This window comes from Temnothorax nylanderi, unplaced genomic scaffold (genome assembly GCF_030848795.1).
Source record: "Temnothorax nylanderi isolate EJ_2023f unplaced genomic scaffold, tnyl_v1.0 TNYL_tig0438_pilon, whole genome shotgun sequence".
Taxonomy (NCBI): domain Eukaryota; kingdom Metazoa; phylum Arthropoda; class Insecta; order Hymenoptera; family Formicidae; genus Temnothorax; species Temnothorax nylanderi.
Window position 1 is genome coordinate 63,255 of NW_027249500.1, and position 24,004 is coordinate 87,258.

Sequence of the window (24,004 nt, forward strand, 5' to 3'; positions counted from 1 at the left end):
GATTTTGCGCACTACGTTCGACAATGAACAGTATTCGATTACGCGATCATGCAAAATGAGACAATAGGCGGTAGTATTTGCCGGTACATTCTCTTTGCAGTCAAATTCTATTCGCACATCCACGGTGGCGCTCTTGACAGATTCGTTTTGTCGCGAGCAATCGATGACAACAAAAGGTCCTTCCATCAGGAATGTATACAAGCTGCAAAGCGTATCACTGGAATCGTATCCGTAATAAGCTTTACGAAAACGCGCATACATATCGAAAAGGACGGCGTATCGATTTTTGCCAAAATCCAGATTCAAGTCGTCGTATGGATAAAATTCAGAGTTTAGATAAAGTTTCACGTTGGTCAAGTTACAGTCATCGAATACGCTAACATTTTGAGACATGATATTCTTGCGCCCGGTCTGCAGCGCAAAGATAACGTATCGCGGCTTCTCCAGCTGAGTCGCCGTTTTGACGGCCCACGAATGCTTGGTCGTGCTCTGCAACATGGGGTACTCGTACAGATCCCACGAACGGAAACTAACACTAAGATATCGCCCGCTTTCCAAGGCCCGTAGCATGGATAGCTTATTGATCTCGTTTAATGTGACGTGAGGCATTCGCCACTGTACTTTAAACAATTCAATTTCCGGCTCCGTCGCCGGATTTCCCACAATGCAATTGTTGTCGCTGCGCGCTCGTATCAAAATTAATTCGTGACGAGCGTTAACAACCACGCGTTTGTAATCCTCGCAAAAGCCCAGCAACCTCTTGAGCGGTACGCAAAAGTTGAAGTATCCTTCCGGTATGCTCGATGAAACGTCCAGCATTCCGCATGAGTTGAGAATCATTATACGATAGCGATACATAGTTCTTGATGGTACTGGTTATTCCAACGTTTCTGTTGCGATCAATCTCCACACCGTTGAGCTCGTATCGAATCTCATCGAACATGAACGCTGCACAATTATTCGCAAGCGTTGCCTGAGACTCGTCATTCCTTTTCTTTATCGTCAATCTTCCTTCAACGTAGAGAAAGCTCTCGCACGGCAACGTGTATAAATCCTGTTGTTGTATGGGTATTCTTATCTCATCGTTATGTCCAAACGTTGTGTTCGCGTACGGATTGTACGTGTGTGTCTCAATCTTGACGACGCTGTCGTCAAAGATCGGTTCACCTCCAATGTTTAAGATATTAGCCATTTCGTACGACGAAACCCAATGATTTCAGAAATTCAACGTTCGACGCAGTGAGTTTCTTCTTTGGCGATCGGATTGTCTCTCTAATTTTGTTTCTCGTCTGTTGCACCTGATCAGCTTCGTTCAGTACGAGCATCTCACGTTATCGCTGTCGTCTTCGTACATGCAGTCTAACGGTGATCTCCTCTCCACGAAAATCAATCAATCGGCCGTCCTGATCCACGACGCGAAGCGTCAAGTCCGAAATGCTCCGTACAATGATCGGAAGGTAAATGATCTGTGCCGGCGTTTCCGATATCTTATATCCTGGAGGCACACTCGGTGAAAACTCGTGTATCGTGTGCACGTACTTGTCGTTGCTGTACGCATCCGCGGTCACGTTACACTCTATGCGAATGATGTTTACGTTGATGATATTTATCGGAACATCCGATTCGTGCCATTGTCGCGACTCCAGCACGCGATTCGCTGAAAATCCCAGCAGCGATCCAATGTTGTTCGGTTTGGTGAAATTTATCCGATAAGCGCACTTGATCTCGCTCTTCATCGTATTGTTATTAGCCCGAATAATAATCAATGGGTGCGATTCATCTTCGTTTATCGAGACATTATTGGATTGATCCCATAAAAGAGCGCGTTTCAGATACATGTCTATATCACGCAGTTCGTACGATCCTTCGGGAATGGTAATATCCTTGTCGTCGTCATAGTAGAATTTATTGTTCGACGAATTTACATTCGGTATCGTGTGATAGGTTTCAAAATCTGTCAGACCGAGCTCGTAATCGCCATCGCTCAAATCCACGGCGGGAAAGTAGCTTACCGCGAGGATGCTGCTCTTGCCGGTGAGCGTAAATGTCAGTGACATGTTTGAATGAATACTGAGATTAAACAGCGTAACGCCGGTTTTTAAATTGATTGTCAGCCGACTGTAGAAAACGCAGACACAGTTGTCCACAATTGCTCTGATCGTATCGCTGATATGGCGTGCGATTGTACTCTATTACATTGTTCTTTAGATACTGCGCCAATTATCTCGGTGGTCGAAGATTGCCAAAACTGTCGAAATATATGGCACGATCTCCCCTCTTCGCGTACGCCACCCAGTGAGTACCCGGTCCCTCAGTATTATCCAAATTCACGATACCGCTCTCGTTTCGACGTACACCGCCGATCGGTAACGAGTCGCGCATGAAAATACCTCGAAAATATGGAATGCGCATACGCTTTGCCAATTGTTGCAGTTGTACGTTGGTAGTTACGCCCTGGGGAATTTTTAGCGGCTCTTCGACGTTTTTTTTTTTCGAGACTCCCCGTCCGCGTTTGTACGGAGCGAGATAAAGTCCGTGACCTTCCATGGCGCGATTGTGACGTTGCATCTCTTCCAGCTGACGCCGCGCGGCTTTGTTATCGTTCACGCCTTTTGCGACTCCCGCCGCTCCGCCGACCAACGAACCGAGAACCCCTAATAACGGCAGGATCGGTAGGATACCACCGCGTTTTGCTATCGGAAATATTCGCTTGTTCTTCTTCTTTTTCTTTGTTTTCAAACCCATACCGAGTTTCGTTTTAGCCATCATGGCCGCCCAGACGGCTGTAGCTGCAGCTCTCTCTCCGAGAGTCGAATCGTTCGCGATGACACGTTTTCGCGCTTTCGCGGCGAGTATATTGTCTGCCACGTGTCGTTCTGCGAGATCGCTGCTACGCGAGTAGGCTATGTCGTGCTCGCGACACGCTGCGTCCAGTGGATTAATACCCCGATCACCTCTTGCCAATCGTGTTTCTAAATGAGTTCCCGGACCGCAAAATTGATAGCCGGGAATGTGTAATTTGATCGGAAGCGCGTTTATCGCGCGATTCAACAGACCTCGACCTATCTTCGGCGGCATTCGCCGCAGTTTTTTATCAACGGTGGCAGACCGTCGATGTGCGTTTGCTGACACGGCAAATTATAATGTATTAAACAGCGACGGTATTGTTGAACCTCCGAATCTGCCTTGATATGTTCGGGAAGCTTATCCCACAAATAATCTATATGATTATAAAACTGCCGTAGTAGAATGACCTTTGGTATATACTTTAACTGCTCGGCGGTTAAATTGTAAATATCGCTGTTATCCGACACGAGCAAAAACATTTTAAAGACTGAGCATCTCAGCTCTACGCGCCTCTATAAATAGGCCAGCTTTCTCGTTACTGTTTTTCATTCGTTGTGGAGGGGAGGTAAAATGCGATTCGTACGACAATCGCGGACGATCAAAGTGACAAACTTTGACGATAGGATACAGTTAACGAAAGAGGTACGCAAACATGGAGACATGCTACCGATTTCTATACGCGGTATCATCTGCGGTCCGTCGAATTGCGACAAGACAAACGTCTTGATAAGCTTACTGGAAAGTTCGCACGGTGTACGTTTCGAGAACGTGTATGTGTACTCGAAATCGTAGCAACAGTCGAAATACCGATATTTGGAGAATATACTAACACCGATAGAAGAGATTGGCTACTTTATGTTCTCGAATAACAGCGACGTCATTCCACCGAGCGATGCGCTCCCGAATTCTATTTTTATCTTTGATGACGTGGCGTGCGACAAGCAGGATACGATAAGAGAATACTTTGCAATGGGCCGGCACGCGGACGTTGACTCCTTCTATCTTTGTCAGACGTATGCAAAGATACCGAAGCATCTTATACGCGACAACGCGAATTTATTGATTCTGTTTAAACAGGATGGTACCAATCTGAAACACGTATTCAACGATCACGTAAACACAGATATGTCATACGATGATATCAGTAAATTGTGTCATACATGTTGGCAACAAAAGTATGGATTCGTGGTGATAGACAAGGACAGCGCAATTTTTAATGGTCGATACAGAAAAGGATTTAACGACTTTGCGATACCGAAACGTGGTTAGTTGTTGTCGACGCGTCCATTGAACAACGTTATCGCAACATGGACAGCGGCGAGGAGATTAGAGAGCGCGAGAGGATAGCAAATCAAATTGCGAAAACGAGCGATTCGATTCGCAAAAAGTATCATGCCTTGAAAACTGGTAAAATGAAGAAAGATATCGCGTTGGAGAGACACTTTAAGCCCATCATCGAGCCTCTAAGGCAGATTGCCGAAAACACCGTTGGCAAAGAATCTGATGTGTCAAAGATTGAGAATGAAACGGCGTGGGAAGACGAAGAGCCGAAGCTCAAACGAAAACGACCAAACGCCTCGTTTAACGACTCTGTAATGGCTTCAACTCCGGTTACGTTGAAACGATCGATAAATGTGCCATCTAATTTGAGCGAAATAACCAAAATTTTACAACCGCATAAATCGAAACGATCGACAGGTCCATTGAATGAACCACCGATAACCTCTGCGCCTTCCGTGCAGCCCACAATGCTCGAATCACTCGCAAACGAAGATGTTTTCGAAACCACGGATGATTCACTCGTGACGTCCGTTCGACAGCAGTTGCAAACATCTGAAGGTCGAGAAACGTTGCGAGATCACTTTGGTCTATTGGGCCAAAAGTACGTCGGGGCAGTTCTGAGCGGCGATCAAGAAAGCGGTATAGACACCATGTACGGTGTTTATTTCAGCAACGATGGAATGATGCTCGGTAATAAACGTTTTGACGTGAACAACGCGGACAACATAATTATCGACGGCATACGATACGCTGGCACACGCGGTCTTTACGAGTTGATCTTTAAGAAATTTCCCAACGACGATATCTACACGGAGGACGATATGCAAACATACAAGAGCATTCTGTTGACGACAAATGCTCATAAACGCAATTATGATGCTCACGCTCAAATAAATGGCAACAGGGGATACAAGTACACACAAATAATCGCATCGTTGATTTCGGGTAAAAAAGCTGGAAAAGGTATACCGCGTGCCATGACATTAAACGACAACAAGATCGACTATGTTCATTGGGACGATCCCAACGAGCTTGTAGATCGTCTCCGATTGCTCGAAGCTTCGCGCCTAGCGGGTCACACCGGTCACAATAACGAGATCCTGTCGATTATCGAAGAACTTCGCGAGGCTGGACTTATTATAAATTAAACCGCGCGTCGGCGAGTCATTAAATCAACATCGAAATGCCGATCAACAAGTTTGGTATATCGCTCGGAAGAGGCGGTGCGGAACCGTACTATCAATGGAGCGGATTAATCAGAAATTACATGCGCGATAACGCTCTTTGCATGGTCGCCACCGACTTTGACGCGAAATCGCGCAAGATTCGACGGATAGCGCCGCCTGTAGATGATGGCGATGCCGCCAGTAAACGTTACGTGCAGCAGAGCATACAAATTTTGAAAGATCGGCAGGATGAAATCGAGAGAAAAATGGCCGCATTTCAGAATAACATGCAAATTACCCTAAACGAGTTTCAAAAGATGATTCAAGATGTAATTGCTAATCATCGCGAATAGATAAGAACGTACATCTGATCTCTGCGTCAGTTGCGCGTCATCGTCATGGCTAGTAAGAAGCAATCAACTGAGAAACGGAGGCTGGTGGAAGAATTATACGCTCCTGCGAGAAGAAATTTTTGGCGAAGACGCGTCATAGTGCGCGGATACGATGACCTGTGGCAGGCGGATGTGGTCGAGATGCGTCCATACACGCGATTCAACATAGGCTACCACTACATACTCACCGTTATCGACGTGCTGAGCAAGCACGCATGGGCCGTACCGCTCAAGGTCAAGAGCGGAACCGAGGTTACTACGGCGATAGCGAAAATAATTCGAGACGGCGGAAGATGTCCAAAAAATCTGCAGACTGACAAGGGCAAAGAATTTTACAACGCAAACGTGCAGAAACTCTTGAAGAAACATAATATCAATCACTATTTGACCTATTCCGTAATGAAGGCATCGGTCGTCGAACGATTCAATCGCACGTTCAAGAACGATATGTGGAAAATGCCGGGTCTCGTATCGGATTACAACGCGCGAAAGCATCGAACTATCGGCATGCGACCCATCGATGTTACCCCCGCGATCGCCGACAAGCTCCTAACAACGGTGTACAGCCACGTAAAGATCGCTGCTCCCGCGCGATTCAAAGTGGGCGACTCGGTACGCGTGAGTAAATTCAAGACAATCTTCGAGAAAGGATACACGCCAAATTGGACCACGTTAGAATCGTCAAAGTGCAGAAAACTAATCCCGTGACGTATCTGTTGGAAGATTCCTGCGGAAAAGCCGTCGCCGGCGGCTTCTACGAATACGAGTTACATCGCGTTGCTAATCCCGACGTGTATCTCGTTGAAAAAGTTTTGCGCAAAAGGGGGGGATGAAGTTTATGTAAAGTGGTTAGGATTTGATAATTCACACAATTCATGGATACACAAGAATAATGTATTGTAAAAATTTATTACAATATAAAAACATATTATACATACAAATGAGTCATTTATTTACATCAATGTCTAAATGTAATTACAATATATATTTACGACGGTATTTTATAATGCCCCCCATGGCAACGTCTCGGTAGAACCGGGTATAATGTATCGCTTATCATCGTACGGACTTAGAGCTATTTTCGTTTCGGTATACACCCTGTGTTGTTTGGATCTTATGCACGCCTACTGTGATTCTTAAAGGCCAATTACTTGTCGTTATCGCTCGGTAACTTGACCGCGCAGTCGTTCATCTCCCGACAGTCGACGGTGTGGGCTTCCATTTTTTCGCTCGTGTAGAAATAGTGCAAACATCTGTAAATAAAGAAATTTTTTATATATATTTTTTTACGTAAAAATTATTTTTATTTTTATTAGGATGTATACTCACCGATCGCAAAAGTATTTCCTGTGATTATGTCTATCGATTTGCGAGCTCACGAGGCGGGATAGGTTCTTGATCCACGCAAAATGTCCAACATTGTCGTCATGCACGTACAGCAGATTTACATGTCTGTCCATCTTTCGATCAGTAACCCGTATTGGCAGGATAGCAAGTTCCTTGTTTTTTTTCTCGATGCTGAAGACGTTGATTGATATATCGTTGTGATTTTCAAACCGTTTAATTTGATCCAATGTCATTGGAAACTCAATGTTTGTAAGATTTAGCACCGACGTGTAATGAGGATACGACGATTCCCGTTCTGCATGTCTCTCGGCTGGATGCAGAGCAGCCGTCACTGACCATGCGAAACATGCATTGTCCATTGATCGCACGTTTATCACCGCTCTCTTCAATTTAATTTCTCGCGGTATTTCTACAAAACATTTTATTACACGATCCTCTTCCTGACACAATTTGTTGTACTCACGACTTCCAATTCTCGACTACTGAGCGTATCCCCCCAGATTCGTCAATTTATATTCTACCAATGATGCATCGTTTGCTTTTTTATCATATCTAATTTCATCTCAGCATCCGTACATTTGCGCCTTCCGAAAAAAATGCAAAATTTGCAGTTTTACACGTGTGCGATGAAATCATCACGAGACACGTATATTCTTGAAAACAATATCGCGCCATTGACTTATGCGAAATTGCAAAATTTGCAGTTTGCAAAACGTGCAACGTGTTCGATGAAATCATCGCGAGACACGTCGCGACATGTTCTTGAAAAAATTCGTATTTGATGCTATTGCCTGATGAGGTGATCTCATCACGAATGTTCTTGACAAGGATATCACATTTAACATATTGTGGTGGTGGTCACCATGCAGCAGCCATACATTGGCGCTATTTGCAAGATTCGCATTTTTGTATGTATAAATAGTCTACGAGGATTCTAGCGCGCAGTCGAGAGTTTGAAACGGTTTAAGCACGTTGACACTGTGTGAAAAATATGGACAACGCGGGAACAGACAAACGTTATTGTTCATCGATGGTGCATAATCTTCGCGGTCGAGAACTAGGGTTTCAAAACGTGCTCACTCGCACTAACAAGTGGTGCCCTAAACATCATGCATTGCAGAGATGTCATATTACTGATATACGTGCTGTGCATCCGATTTGGCCTATTAAATTTCAGATTATCATATGTCGTGGCAGAATTGACGATTATTACGTATCGCGATACAAGCCTGAAGATGATGAGTATGGCGATGATATATCTATAAAAGTCATCGGAAAAAAGAATACTTGCGTGAACCACGCCCACAACCAAAATGTTTTTTGGATCATGACAATACACGTCCAAAGGTTTATGAGTGTTTCCCTGATACGCAAACAGCAATCCGCTCCGAGGAGAGGTGCCCTAAGCATTGTATCATGGAGCCTATTTGGATTTGGGGATGGGGCATTAATCCATTTATTGCTACACGCGAGAGGTAAAGTGTGACAAAGTGTAGTGAAATGTAATGTAGAGTTATTTTTAATATATTTTTTTCTGTTTAGTGCCCCCTATAAGCCCCATTATTGAGATAGAGATAGAGGAGTGGTAATGGGTGTGGATCTGCAATTGAAATGGTATGCTCGCAGCAGCAGCCTTACATCGGCGCAATTTGCAAGATTCGCATTTTTGTACATATAAATAGTCTACGAGGATTCTAGCGCGCGCAGTCAAGAGTTTGATACGGTTCGAGTACGTCGCAAACAGCCTCCAGTTACGATGTATACTCATGGTGCGAATTATTACGTTCCGATTCAGGATGAAACGTGCGAGAAACAGCACAATGAGTAAGTACTGCTAATTTTCGTATATACTTGTGCAAAAAACAACTTTTATAAACATAATTGTATTTTTTCAGTTTTGATAAACCTCGTTATACGCCTCGTATTTTGGGAAGGAGATTTGCCTTGACATCGACAGCATATAAATTTTTGGATGTTGGAATCAACGCGGGACCTATGTCCTCTGTGGATATACTTATTGGCGATAATCGAGGCAATCGGATAATTCTGCCTCATGCAACGTGGGTGACGTTCATTGAAAAACGTGCAGATATTCAGCGACTCGTGCAGTTACCGGCGCCTTCATCGCTAGCGTTTTGAGATCTGGAACTCGTTAAAATACGTGACGCAGATATTGTAAAATTGACATCGTGCGACACCAGCTTGTACATAAAACCGTCAACCGTACTCTTCTTGTTCGAACTAGAACATTGCGTCGAGAATGTGTATTTTCAACTATGTCAAAATGTTCATGGCGTAAGTGAAAAATTTAAACAATTTGTAACTATTTTACGCCAAAATTGTATCACCGATAAATGTAATGCAGTTAGAATCTTACGTGAAGTTTATGATGAAAACTCGATTATTGATTGTGAATTATTAGTCTACGCTTTAGATACTATTGTGTATAATGCGCTACATGACAAATAAATGCATATAATATGGTTAAAAAAATTTTTTAATTATTTTTCCTTTTCATTTACCATTCATCCTATTCCATGTACGCTGTACGCTAACGAGAAGACGCGCGCGAACGGGGGCCGGGAGCGAGAGAGACCGCGCGAACGGGGGAGAGGGATCGCGCGCGACCAAGAAGACGCGCGCGAACGGGGGACGGGGGGCGCAAGAGAACATCTACGAGGGGGAGATAACGCGAGCGGGATCGTGTTGTGTGACGTCACGTGGACCGACGCGGCCGTTGCACGCGGGTCCCGCGGCGCGGCGAAAACGCGAACGCGGTCGCCCCTCCTCGCGGCGCGGCGAAAACGCGAACGCGGGTCCCCTCACCCCGCGGACCCCTCCCCCGTGGCGCCCAAAAACGAGGTTACCCCCTCCCCCTTACCCCGCGGCGCCCGAAAATGCGGTACCCCCTCCCCCGCCCCCCGCGGTACCCCCAACGACCCCCCCCCCGCTCCTCACCCCCCTCGGTAACCCCCCGCCCTTCACCCCCCCTCGGGGCTCCCTAGTTGGGACGCCCATAGCTTACCTACTGACTTTGACACTAAACTTTTGTACGAAACTTTTTTCTTTTAATTAAATTGCTTTATTTCCCAAAAATATGTTTGCAACACTTTAACTCACGCTCATCCTTCATACAAATTTCTTTTTATTTTTGATTGTTCCATTTTAAACTTACAAAACTTCTGGATAAATAATATTGTCTGAAGCGAGTTAGTTAATTCAAACGGCGCGCGTGATTTAGTTCCTAGATCCGGGTCGGTGCGGTGGCTCAATAGAGTAAGCGGTGGCGAGACTGATAGAGTGAGCGTGGTTGTAGGTGGCGCTATTCGCGTCTGGTAACGCGCTGAAACGCGCGCGATATTGTCACGTTAAGTTAGATTGCAGTTGGGTACCGATACGAACGGTCTAGCGATCGAGAGCATTATTTCTGTAATTTATTTTATAATAAATAGTGTGTTATTTTGGAAACAATTCTATATCTAGACGTACACCCAACATTGGTCCTTCGAGCCGGATCGCGAAATTTGAGACAACGGTAGGAATACAGTCCACACAAAGCGACGTACAAGAAAGTGAGGTTTATTCTAGAAACCATGGCCGAAACAACGAAGCTTCGCAAGCAACGAGGAACGATTAAGGCTAAGTTGACGAGGCTCAAGAGCAAGGTTGAGCAAGTTCAAGAAGAGCTAGTGACTCGAGAGGAAATCGAGACGTATCTCGCGAGGCTAGAAGAGATTCACCGTGATTTCGAGAACGTGCAACGTGAAATCAACGATAGCACGGAGGGCGAGCCCACCGAGGGGGACGCAGCGGAAGAAGCGGAATACGAGGAAAGGTATTTCGAAATAAAGATCAAGCTCAAGCGATGGCTATGCGCCGAGAACGCGCGGAAAGTCGAGTCACGTGCGTCCGCGAGCGACGAAGTGCTATCGAGCGTGTTACAGCAACAAGGTGAGCTCATAAGACTAATGAGCATACAAAATGACGATTCGCAGGCGTCGGGTAGCAACGGTGACGCGATTACAAGACTTTTCGAGGAACAAACGCAGTTTCTTCGTACTATCTCGAACGCGAGTGTCGCAACCAATCCGAAATCGCGAGTTAAGTTACCGATAGTGAAACTTCCGACGTTCGACGGCCGGACGGAGGAATGGAAGCGTTTCGCGGAGACTTTCCAATCGTTGATACACTCGAACGAGAACATTCCGAACATTCAGAAATTCCAGTATTTGGTTACCTCGTTGAGTGGCAGTGCAGCCAAGATCATCGAATCCATCGAATTAACCGACGCGAATTATACTGTTGCGCCCGTGCCGTGACACCCGTTACCCGTAGGCTGAACTTGGCTTCGCTCTGCGGAAGGTTCAAGCCGGAGCGCGTTCCTTGACAACGGGACGCTGTTATGAATTATTGATTTTATTGATTTTCCGTTCGACTGTCAGATTCGTTCTTGAACAGCTGGACCGTTCGGACGTGGGTCCGCGCTGTACTTCATCAATTCTACAATAAACGCTGAGATTGTTTCCTTGTTCAACCGCGTTGTTCCCTTTATTTCCGCGAGCGTCGGGAGTGAGTGCGCGAGAGTGAGCGAGTGTGACAGTGCGACTCGGGGAGCGCAACAATACGATCGCATGGGATCTGCTGAAACGGCGGTTCGACGATCCGAGAGCGATAAAGAAAAAGAATATTCAGTGCCTTTTCAAGATGCCAAAGGTAGAGAAGAAATCTGCCGCTGCAATTCAAGGCTTGGTGGGTTACACATTAAAACATCTGCGAGTGCTGAAGTCATTGAATCTGCCGACGGATGCGTGGAGCGAGCTCGTGATACACATGATCGAGTCGAAACTTGATGCGACAACTCTACGTGCCTGGGAGCAGAACGCGAATACGGTTGATGCAACGTTAACAACTCTAACTGATTTCCTGGATAAGAGATGCCAGACGCTTGAGAGAATCGAAGCAATGTCGAAGGACAAGGAGGTTACACGACGGGCCGAATCTGACAAGCAGAAGACAAAGGCTCACGGTCACGACAAAACCACGGCAGCTCTGGCCAATACTACGGAGGCTGGAAAATGTCATTTGTGTCACGGCATTCACCTCATGTATCGTTGTGAGAAATTTCTAGCGTTATCGGTCGACGATCGGCTCAACGAGATCCGCCGACTGAAACTCTGCACCAATTGCCTGCGCAACGATCACTTCGTAAGAACGTGCAAGATGGGATCGTGCCGGGAGTGTTCGGGGAGACACAACACATTGTGTCATCGTCCGGCAGCAGACAAGGTTCCTCAAGGAGAGAAGAACAAGAACGAGCAGACGATCCAGGCGTCAGACGACAAGGACAAGATGAGCAGCAATGTTGTGGTTCATCACGTGATGAACGGCCCAGCGAGGAAACACGTGCTCATGGCTACTGTGTTGGTCAACGCAGCCCATCCCAACGGGTCCATTGTGCCATTACGTATCCTTCTAGATAGCGCAAGCAAGGCGCACTTTATCACACATTCGGCGTGTAATCGGCTAGGCGTGAAACGCGACCGAACTTCGGAGATAATTACGGGATTAAGCGGGACCGAGAGCGTCGTGAGTCAATGTTGCGAGGTTATCATACGGTCGAGATATTCTAAAGTTACCGCAAATGTCCGCAGTTTTATCGTGCCGAAAATTACTAAAATGTTACCGTCAGTGGATATAGATTATAAAGAGTTCAAGATTCCGTCGAACATCAAGCTCGCGGATCCAGAGTTCCACAAACAAGGTTCGATTGATATGCTCATCGGAGCAGAGTTCTTTTTTGATTGGCTAGAAACGGGGAAAATCGAGCTCGGTAGTAATTATCCGGTATTACAAAACACTAGATTTGGATGGATAGTTGCCGGGACATTTCCACGCGCATCAATCGCGTCGCTAACATGCCATCGCGACACCATTACTACGTTAACTTGTTCGTTGGAACACTGCGAGACACTAAATCAAACACTGAGTAGATTTTGGGAACTCGAGAACTACGGCTCTAATGCGATACTTAGATCGGTGGAAGCTCGAGAGAGTGATGAGTTTTTCGATAAAACGACCACACGCACCGACGAGGGCCGATTTATAGTACGACTTCCGTTTGTCGAGGATCCGAATACGCTAGGCGAATCTAGAGAGATAGCGTACAAACGTTTAATGCAATTAGAGCGTTTCAAGAATGACGAGATATTGCGTGATAGATATGGAGAGTTTATGCGTGACTATCTTGCGACCGGACATATGTCACCGGTAACCGAATCGAATCAAGACTACGAGCTTCGGGTAGTTTATTTACCGCATCATGGCGTGATCAAAGAGGAGAGCACAAGTACGAAACTCCGTGTCGTATTTGATGCGTCAAGCAAGACAAGTTTTGGGAAATCGCTCAATGATATTCTCCGTGTAGGACCTACGAAACAATGTAATTTGGTTGTAATCGTTAATCGATTTCGGTTTTTCCCAGTCGCGATAACCTTAGATATTCGACAAATGTACCGACAGGTGCTCGTGCACCCGGACGATCGAGATTGTCAGCGGATATTATGGAGATTCACTCCAAATGAACCGGTTCAAGCATTTCGCTTAAATACGGTTACACATGGCGACGCAAGTTCACCTTATTTAGCAGTAAATTGTACTTTTAAGTTAGCAGAGGAGCCCAAACGCAAGTATCCAATGGCAGCGCTAATGTTGTTCGAGCAAACATACATGGATAACACCTTGGGAGGTGCAAACAGCGTCGAGGAAGCCGTGTTGCTGCAGGAGCAGCTCACCGAGATATTGCGGTCCGGAGGATTTGAAACCCATAAATGGTGCTCCAGCCGCGCAGAAGCTCTAGAGAAGGTGCCTCCACATTTGAGAGAGAATACCCACAATGTTAATATCGACGCTAACGACACGATAAAGATGCTTGGGATCAAATGGAACCCCAACAATGACCAAATTCAATTCTTCGTGCACGAGATGGAATCAGCGAGGACTAAGCGTGATATTTTGTCAGCAATCAGCAAGCTGTTTGACCCACTCGGTCTCATAGGACCTGTATTAACGTCAGCGAAGCTTATCATGCAGGAGACTTGGCGAATTAAATGCAACTGGGACGAACCTCTGCCAGATCCGCTAGCGGAGAGGTGGGAGCAGTTTCGAAGAGATCTAAATGCAGCCGAGGCACTCAGCATTCCGAGAAGAGTTATTCCAAGCGAAAGGACAGTGAAAATATTTTTACAAGGATTCTGCGACGCATCCGAAGTGGCGTATGGAGCGTGCATATATGTCCAAGCCGTAGATGAAAACGGTATAATTACTTCTAGATTGTTGTGCTTCAAGTCGCGAGTAGCGCCAATTAAGCCAATGACTATAATCAGAATGGAGCTGTGCGGTGCACTCTTGCTGGCTCATTTGATGACGGACACTAAAGAGAATTTGAGAGTGCCCATCGACGGTATGTGCGCATAGACGGATTCAAAGGGAGTACTATGGTGGATTTGAGGTGACGTAGCGCGATGGAAACCCTTCGTAGCAAATAGAGTAAATGATATAGTCGAGTTATTGCCAGCCAAACATTGGAACTACGTCAAGGGGACAGAAAATTCCGCTGATATAATTTCACGAGGTGCTACTCTTCGTCAACTCAGGGACTCCGAGCTGTGGTGGTCCGGTCCGAAGTGGTTGCGAGAAGATCTGTCATCGACGTGCGGAGGTGTCTTCCAGATTTCGATACGCCAGAGATTTCTGAGGAAATACGAGTAGAAGAACGAAAAAATGCAAATGTCTGTGCTATGACTGGTAGCGAAGATTCGATAATTCAAGGATTGATCGACAAACACTCATCATTAACTATGATCGAACGCGTGTTGGCGTACTGTTTGCGCTACATATCTAATCTCCAGAAGAAACCGGGCAAACAAGATTTGTCAAGGTTGTCGGTTTCCGAGTTGCAGAGGGCACATTATGGTCTCGTTCGGCACGTACAAGCTACCAAGTTCGTCGACGAGATCACGGATATAAGGAAGAATCGTGAATTGCGAGCAAGCAGCAAGATTCTACAGTTACTACCATTTCTGGACGAGAAGGGAATTCTCCGGGTGGGCGGTCGACTCCAGTATTCGTCATGGCCGTTCAAGCGAAGACATCCCATAATTTTGCCGTCTGGAGATCGATTCGCAAAATTATTGTTCGAGAGAGAGAGAGAGCATCGTCGTTTGTTACACGCTGGTCAACAACTCTTGTTGTCTTCTATAAAGAAGCGATATCGGCCACTCAGGGGGCGCAATTTAGCGAGACAAGTTTGCCACGAGTGCATTCGTTGTGCAAGACTTAATCCACGAAGGATATCGCAAGTAATGGGACCCTTGCCGAGCGAGCGAGTACGTCCCAGCCGAGCATTCACAGTCACCGGCGTCGATTTCGCCGGCCCCATAACAACGCTTGTCAACAGAGGTCGAGGACGGAAGACAAACAAATCCTACATCGCATCGCTCTGTTCATTTGCTTCGCGACGAAGGCAATACACTTGGAGGCAACGAGCGAGCTTACAACCGCGGCATTTATAGCGACACTCCGTCGGTTTATTGGTAGGAGAGGACGTCCACAGAAACTCTACAGCGATAACGCAACGAATTTTGTTGGCACTAATCGAGAGCTAAAGGAAGTATATTAGTTTGCTCAGGCGCAAGCTGAGGGAAGGATTGGTGAGGTGCTGTCCAACGAGAACATCGAATGGAAGTTTATACCCCCTTCTTCGCCACACATAGGCTGACTTTGGGAAGCAGGGGTGAAAGCGTGCAAACACCACTTGAAACGAGTTATGGGAAGCGCTTTATTCACCTTCGAGGAGCTTTCAACTATACTGATTCAGATCGAAGCCTGTTTAATCCGACTGACCTGCAGCCTCTCACACCTGCACATTTTCTGGTGGGAGACTCGATGACTGGACTTCCGGATACGGACGTGACGGATATTCAAATCAATAAATTAGACCGTTGGCATCTGGTACAGCGAGTTCAGCAAGATTTCTGGAAACGGTGGGCGACGGAGTACGTCGCTGATCTGCAAGTTCGAATTAAATGGAAGAGGGAGCAGGCAAACCTCAAGATAGGAGATTTGGTAGTTCTTTGCGATGAGAACTTTCCTCCGTTGAAATGGAAACTCGGCCGCGTTATAGAGTTGCACCCGGGCCACGATGGTTTAGTGGTGCGTGTGATCACGGTCCGAACTGAGAATGGACATTTCAAGCGTGCGATAGCTAAGGTGTGCAAATTACCTGTATCTTTAAAGAGCGATGAAGAAATTAGCGTGCCTAATTTGGTGGGCGACATGTCTGAAGCGAGTTAGTTAATTCAAACGGCGCGCGTGATTTAGTCCCTAGATCCGGGTCGGTGCGGTGGCGCAATAGAGTAAGCGGTGGCGAGACTGATAGAGTGAGCGTGGTTGTAGGTGGCGCTATTCGCGTCTGGTAACGCGCTGAAACGCGCGCGATTTTGTCACGTTAAGTTAGATCGCAGTTGGGTACCGATACGAACGGTCTAGCGAGCGAGAGCATTATTTCTGTAATTCATTTTATAATAAATAGTGTGTTATTTTGGAAACGATTCTATATCTAGACGTATACACCCAACAAATATTTTTCGTTTTCCTGTTTGCTGGTAGTAAAATGTATTGATTTTCTGCATTTCCCGGCTTTCACAATTTATCTTCTTCAAAATTATGTTGTTTATCTCCTCCACTGATGCGTTTCTTGGCGATACAATTGCTCTTTCACATAGCCAATTATAAGATTTCTCTACTAAATTTTCAATATCAGGGTAAACTTCATCAATCAATTCGATTATAGTATTTACAACCTTTCCTATTTTCTCGTCAATATTTATGTAACCATTTTCATTGATTATTTTTCCCTCTCCTATATTTATTAATTGCTGTGAAAATTCGAAGTCCCCTCCCCCAAGATGTGCTCTCATATTGGTTCTCAAATTCAATTTTTCTATAAAATTCCACATGTAAGATGATTTTAAACATGCCTTTATAATATCTGTTCTTGTTTTTCTTGGAATAACTGGTATTGTCTGCCGAAAGTTCCCATTCAAAAACAAATGTCACTCCACCCATTGCTTTGTTACATGATTTTAAATCTCTTAGGGTTCGATCGATTGCTTCGATGTGGGCTCTGTGACTCATCGTACACTCATCCCACACTATTAATACTGTTTCCTGTATTATTTTCCCAAGTGTTCCATTTTTACATATTGAGCACACTGTTTCTTTTTCCTGAAATACGTTTATTGGTAATTTAAAAGTTGAATGTGCCGTTCTTCCGCCACTAAGCAGAGTTGCTGCAATATCTGACTATGCTACAGCCAAAACCCTTTCCTCTTTTGATCTCACATTAGCCATTATTAAATTTAATAAAAATGTTTTACCAGTTCCTCCAGGAGCATCCAGGAATAATACTTTTCCTAAATTATTGTTCACACTATCCATAATTTTGTCAAATGCCATTTTTTGATCAATTACTAATTTTTGAAGATTGTTACGTACATATTCTTCTAACTCATTCGTATCATATGAACATCCTAAAATCACGTCAAATGAGTTTATGGCATTTTCTTGGTTACGTATTGGTGACATTAAACCGTAATCTACCAAATATTTCTCACTTAGTCTAACAACCTCATCCTCTATTTTAATTAGACCTTTATTACTGATATCATCTGATAATGTTAAGGTTGTGTCATTATATCTACAACGCTCTTTGTGTAAAATATCCTCACATAAATTTAATTTAAATGTTTCCCACAATATGACTGGTCGCGACGGCTGACAAATTGCTAAAATAATTGCAAATAATTCTCTTAATCCTCTCGGCGACTGCAATTCAACGGCATCAGCGAGTGTGTTTTTCCATTGGTCATCATTTTCCAAAAGTTCACGTTCTTGGCAAGCCGATTTAAATGTAGGATTAACCACACCGTTTACCGTTCTTAACACCTCAAAAGAAGTTGGGCCTCGGACATGGTGCAATAACATTCGCAAATAAAAACACTCGGTTTGATTTGGATGAATTGTATAAATTCTTCCAAGAGCCGAATCCTTTTTTATACCAGGATGTCCTTCGACATCTTGCCCTCTTTTTCTTCTCATAAATGTATTATTGTTCCAAGTATAGTACCCTGGAACTTCATGACAGGAACCCGGACCGAACCGGAACCGAAACCGAAAACCGTTCCATAACCCTTTTTTTAGTTGGACCGAAACCGTAACCGGTACGAAATTTTTTAAAGTTTGTAGAACCGGAATCATAACCGAACCGATATAATTATTTTCGGTTTACGATTTTTTTCGGTTCTTTTTGCGGTTCTTAAAATTAAAAGAACGACAGCACAATTTCACAAATTCATATTTATCATCCAAAGAATCGGATTTGTATCTTTTACATCGAGTAGAAACTGAACTTGAAAGATATAATATTGAACAAAAAAGACTTAACAGAAAAATCAATGTATTACAATTTTGGGAGGAAAAGAATCAAAATCAACCTGAATTATATAAATTAGCAATGACTGTTCTATCCGTACCTGCTACTCAAGTCAGCGTAGAACGACTATTTTCTGGATTAAAATTTATTTTATCGCCATTACGAACAAACATCAACGAACACATCTTAGAAAACCAATTGCTTATTAGAGCTAACAGAATATTTTGTTCTAAAGAAGAAACGTAAGTAATTTCTTACTTTATATAACTTTATATATATATATACCTATAATATATATTGTTATATATATATATATATAAAATGTAATTATACATATATATATATATATATTATATAAAGTTATATAAAGTAATTATTAAATGAATCAAATTTGTCAAATAAGAATTAACAAAAGAAGTTTTTAAAAAATTATGTACAATTATGTATAAAACTATAAATAAAACTCGGGGTCTTTCCTCTCTCTAAGAGTTAAAAAAATACAAATTGTAATTAAAGAATGTATATTTAAGAAAATATCTATTAATTATTTTATTTAATTGTTGTTAGATGTTATCGAAATGATTTTCTTCTTTCTTATTTTGTAATTTAAATATTTCAGGAAATTTCATATAAAAGAGAGAAGATCTTTAAAATTAAATGATTTAAACGAATATGTAGTTTCAAAGATATCAAGAATAGAAAAGAAAGATTCCAATGAAACTACAAGTATCGAAAAAAAAAAATTTTGTTGCCCAAAGAGAAAAGGAAAAGGAAAAAATATCTTCCCTGGAAGATGAAGAAAATGATATACTATAAGAAACTGATTGAAGTTCAAGCATTGAACGAATTAACATGCCTCTCTCTTGTTATATTTTAATATAAACACTAAACAGTAAACATACAATTTAATTTTTTCGTACATACACATTTTTATTATTGTTCGAGAGCACGCGGTAGCGCGAGATAGCGCGAGGTAAAGACAACCACAAGAGAAGACACAGCAAGTACAGAAAAAATAGCGTTTATAATGTTAAATATGTACAGAGTTAACAGAGGTTTCTTTTAGGCAAGTGCCGTGAGCGCGCACAGAGTTTAGCACGGCGAGAGCAGCGGAAAAGCACACGGAGAAAAAGTTACGGTTGCTACAACAGAATAATAATGTTAATTTTCGCCCATCCATACAAAAGGGTTATGGAAACCATAGTACTCTGGAAGTGACCTATATGGTTGCCCTAACCTTAGTGAGGGTAGCTACTATATGGATGTTGCAACCATAATATATGGATGTTACAACCATAATGAACAAATATTCACCCGACAAAAAAAATTATTTATTTCGAAATTTTATTACTATTTTTTAACTAAATTTGTTTCTTAAGATGCAGTCTATAATTATAAATATTTTCTCGTATTTGAAAAAAACACTTACCTTGGTGGGATTCGAACTCGGGACCTCTGGATCGTGAGCCAACTGCCTTACGTGGTAGACTACTTCTTAATTTAATGTGAGTGTTATATATAGTCTACATATGTCATAACCAGCGCAAATATATAATTTTTCAAAAATCATCTTAAGAAACAAATTCAGTTTAAAAAGAGTAATAAAATTTTGAATTGGATGATATATGATGTAATATTTCTTAATGTCGGGTGAATGTCAGAAACCAGTGTCGGCTCATTACGAAATTTTGTGTTCATAAATATATTTATGAAAAAAGTATATTTATAAAGTTAAAACATCCTTATCAAATCCACTTTATTCTATGCAGAAATTCTTTTGCGCGCGCAATGGAACTAAACTCTCAATCATGCAGTGATTCAGTGCTGTACCGTGCAGCTATATCTTATGGATCTCTCAACCATAATATTTGTACTGTAGACCACATAAGAGAGATAGCAATAATTCTTTGGTTGAGGCAACCATATACGAGGGTATTGTAACCGAATGTCACGTATCGTAAGAATTACGGTTATGAAAACTGTATAAATGAGCATATCTTAACAGCTACATTCAATGTAATATCAATTTAACTTGAATTCACATACATTTCTTTTTCAATCATAGAGAATGTTGTTGTAACAACCGTAGCAATTTTCTCCGTGCAGTTAAGCAAGCGAGTGCGATAGAAAAGCGGTATAGAAAAGCGGTGTACTAGCGGTGATCTGCGAGCGAAATCGGTTCCGCGGCGCCGCGGCGGTCTTTTATCACCTCCGCGGTGATGCTCCCTCCAGGAAGATTACCGATGATTTCGGGCGGGTGATTGGCCCTCGGCGGCCTACGTCATCGCGTTGACGTCACCGTTTTCACGTGACGACAAGTGCTCGTTGCTTGTTTTCGGCAGCGGTGTTTATGGCATGAACTTTCTCCCTTGTTGGCGCGGTAGCGTGACTTTGTTATTGCCGAGCGAATGTCAGCGAATATTCCAGAATGCGACTGAGAGAAAATCCATGCCATAATTTGCCAATAATGCGACTTCTACATAGCGATTTCTTCAAATATTGCTGGAGGCGAGCGAACCCCGACATGCAATCAAACGCGACTTCCGGCAAGAGTAGCGCAATCTCAAACAATTATTTTATTAAATAATATAGATAATTTCTAATTTGTATTTCTCTCGCCAGGCGGTTATACGCATACAGTTTAATAAAATAAATACAGAAAAAATTGTTTTAAAATTCTCCCCCTCCGCGGAACTATAAAACCGAAATCGGAACCGAAAAAAAACCGTAATTTTTACGGTTTCGGTTTTCTTCTCTGCTCAAGAAACCGAAACTGAAACCGGAACCGTTATTCAACGTTTCATTAAACCGTAACCGAAACCGAACCGAAATATCCTTTCGGTCCGGGTCCCTGCTTCATGATATAATAACGTTTTTGCAAATTCGTCCGTTTTGCATAGGTCGAAGAATGCGATTAACGTTGTTTTTCGTGGATTTTCAATAACTTCTTGAATATTGTTTTCTGTAAAATACACACGTTGTCCATTTTCTAAATGTACTGCTAAATGCATTACAGTCGGATATCGTTCATGAATTGAAAAATCGAAAAATCTCCAGCAAGCCTCTGAGGTACTTATGTAACGACCATTTACATACTTCTTCACTTCATCCATTTCATTTTGAACAGTAAACGTGGCTTGGTCCGAACCTTTATTAATATATTTACATATATACTTAATGGCCTGTACCGAATGGCAATATTCAACATTTATATCGTCTGTAAGTTGGATAGCCATCGTGCCCTGTTTGTGTTTCTATAATGAAATTTCGTGGATATCTCTTCAAACATCTATTATTCTTCATGCATGATGAGGCTGTGTTATGCTCTCCACATGGTCCGTGTATCATATTTTTGCACACTATTGCATATAACAATGGATCACGTTCCTTATCTGGCAGTTCTGCACAAATGTATTTGTCTATTTCGTCTGGCTGAATTTTTGTATGCAACCATAGAAGTATATGGCAGTGTGGTAAACCTCGTTTTTGCCACTCCACACTAAACATGTAACATTTCACCATTCCAAATATTACATTTTTTGTGCATAGTTTCATTAGCTTTTTCATTTTTAAATGAAAAATTCTTGTAATTATATCGTGTCTATCATATGATTTTTGTCCCTGAAACAGTTTATTCTTTATTTCTGGCCACTCCGGATTACATGTAAATGTTATAAATAAATCAGGCCGTCCATAGTTACGCACATACGTCATCGTGTCTTGCGTTTTCTCCTGCATGTATCGCGGTGATCCAATGAATGACGACGGAAGAATAATATGCTGACCTATGTTCGCAGCATTCACGTTAGCATCCTGATTAAGTGCATCTCGCAGATGTATATATTCATCTACACGCAATTTTTTCTGATTACGTCGTATAAAATCTAATCCTTCTGCGATCATTTTCGCCATCATATCCACACAATACTGGTTGAATAAATTTTTAAAATAATGTATATAATTTATTATATTTTCTCTAACCATTAGTCTATATGCATAAAACTGCATGCAAGATACTGTTTTCATGTTTACACAATTTGTATTACTTTTTTGTGATATTGATAAATTATAACTGTCCTCTCCTCTTATAAACATAAGGGGATATTGTAATGGATCATAGGCCCGATGAAGTTCATTGACACGTTGCAACCGTCCATCTCGACAGTGCAGCACGATATCTCTCGATCCCTTTTCCTCATCTATCATCAAGACTGTCACCTCGTTCATTGTAGGAACATTATATCGTCCCCTATGTTCGTTTACAGGTGCCCGATCAGCGTGAATAATTATATCTTTAATTCTTCCGTCGCACCTTCTAAGTTTTTTTCAAGATTGTATTTAAAACTTTTAATATAACTATTATGTTCTTGCAAATTTTTTTGCAATAATTTAATCAACTCTTTCTTTAGATTTGGAATTATATCTAATCGTCTTGAAATTTGATCTACGTCTGAAATAAAATAAATCTGTAAAAATTCTGGTTTTTTCCTGGTATTGGAAGTAAACTGCCAATGTAGTGGTATATTTGTCCTTGAATTTTAAATGTAGGCATAAAATTGCCTTCTCTCACTTCTTTTGCACCAAATGATGTCATTTGGAATAAAGTATTATATTTTCTTGCATTCTCTAAAAAATTTTTGGAAAATAAATGTGTCCCAAAAATTAGGCTTTTAATTAGTTCTGGCGGTTCCTGGGTTCTGGTAAAGTCACTTTACCCCCAAAACAACAAAGACCTGGCGATTCCTCAGGCCATTTCCTTGCATTGCAATGTCCACAGATTTTTTCCATTTTTCCAATTGAAATTTCTTTCATATTCTCATAATCTGTTTCAGGTTGATATGCTAATGCTGCCCTCATACCACATGCATTTCTAGATTGCTCTCTATTGCGAGCTGTGCGTTGTCGTTGTTCCTCGAGTCGCCTCATTTGTTGCGTGCTTGTTTCTCGCACTCTGCATTCTGCAGCATTTAAACGTCGTGCAGCTAAACGTTTTAATCTTTTTTGTTCCAATTCGTTGTCTTGATTTAGGCAAGTTTCATTTTCATTCCGTTTCTTTTTTTCCCTATTAACTTGCATTCTCTTTGCATCAGGAGTATTTCTAGACAATGTAGTCTTTCTTTTTGGCATTTTTTCTGTTATACACTTAATTACACTTCCTTAAATTGAGGAAATTTAAGCTACGCGAATTCACTTTCAAAACAAACCAAAAACCTTGTTTTACATTATTTAACCTTGTCCCACGTTATTTCCTTCTTATTTTCACTAAAACGTATTTCCTCAAAATGTTATTAATTTTCTCTTTTTTCTTTTTTGTAATTTTTATTAATTTCTAAATCTTAGAACACTCTTATTTTCACTAAAACTTATTTCATCAAAATGTTATTAATTTTCTCTTTTTTCTTTTTTTAACACATTAATTTTATCTTTTTTCTTTTAATGTCTTCTTTCTAAATACGTTATTTTATTTTTTAAACCGTAAA

At 42.3% G+C, this 24,004-nt stretch overlaps 1 protein-coding gene across 1 annotated transcript; it reads left to right on the plus strand.

The window, feature by feature from the left end:
- Positions 1–11,737: 11,737 nt before the first annotated feature.
- LOC139782761 (uncharacterized) lies at positions 11,738–14,506 on the plus strand. Its single transcript, XM_071721800.1, has one exon. It carries the CDS (start codon positions 11,738–11,740, stop codon positions 14,504–14,506), a length of 2,769 nt encoding a protein of 922 aa, XP_071577901.1.
- Positions 14,507–24,004: the final 9,498 nt, after the last annotated feature.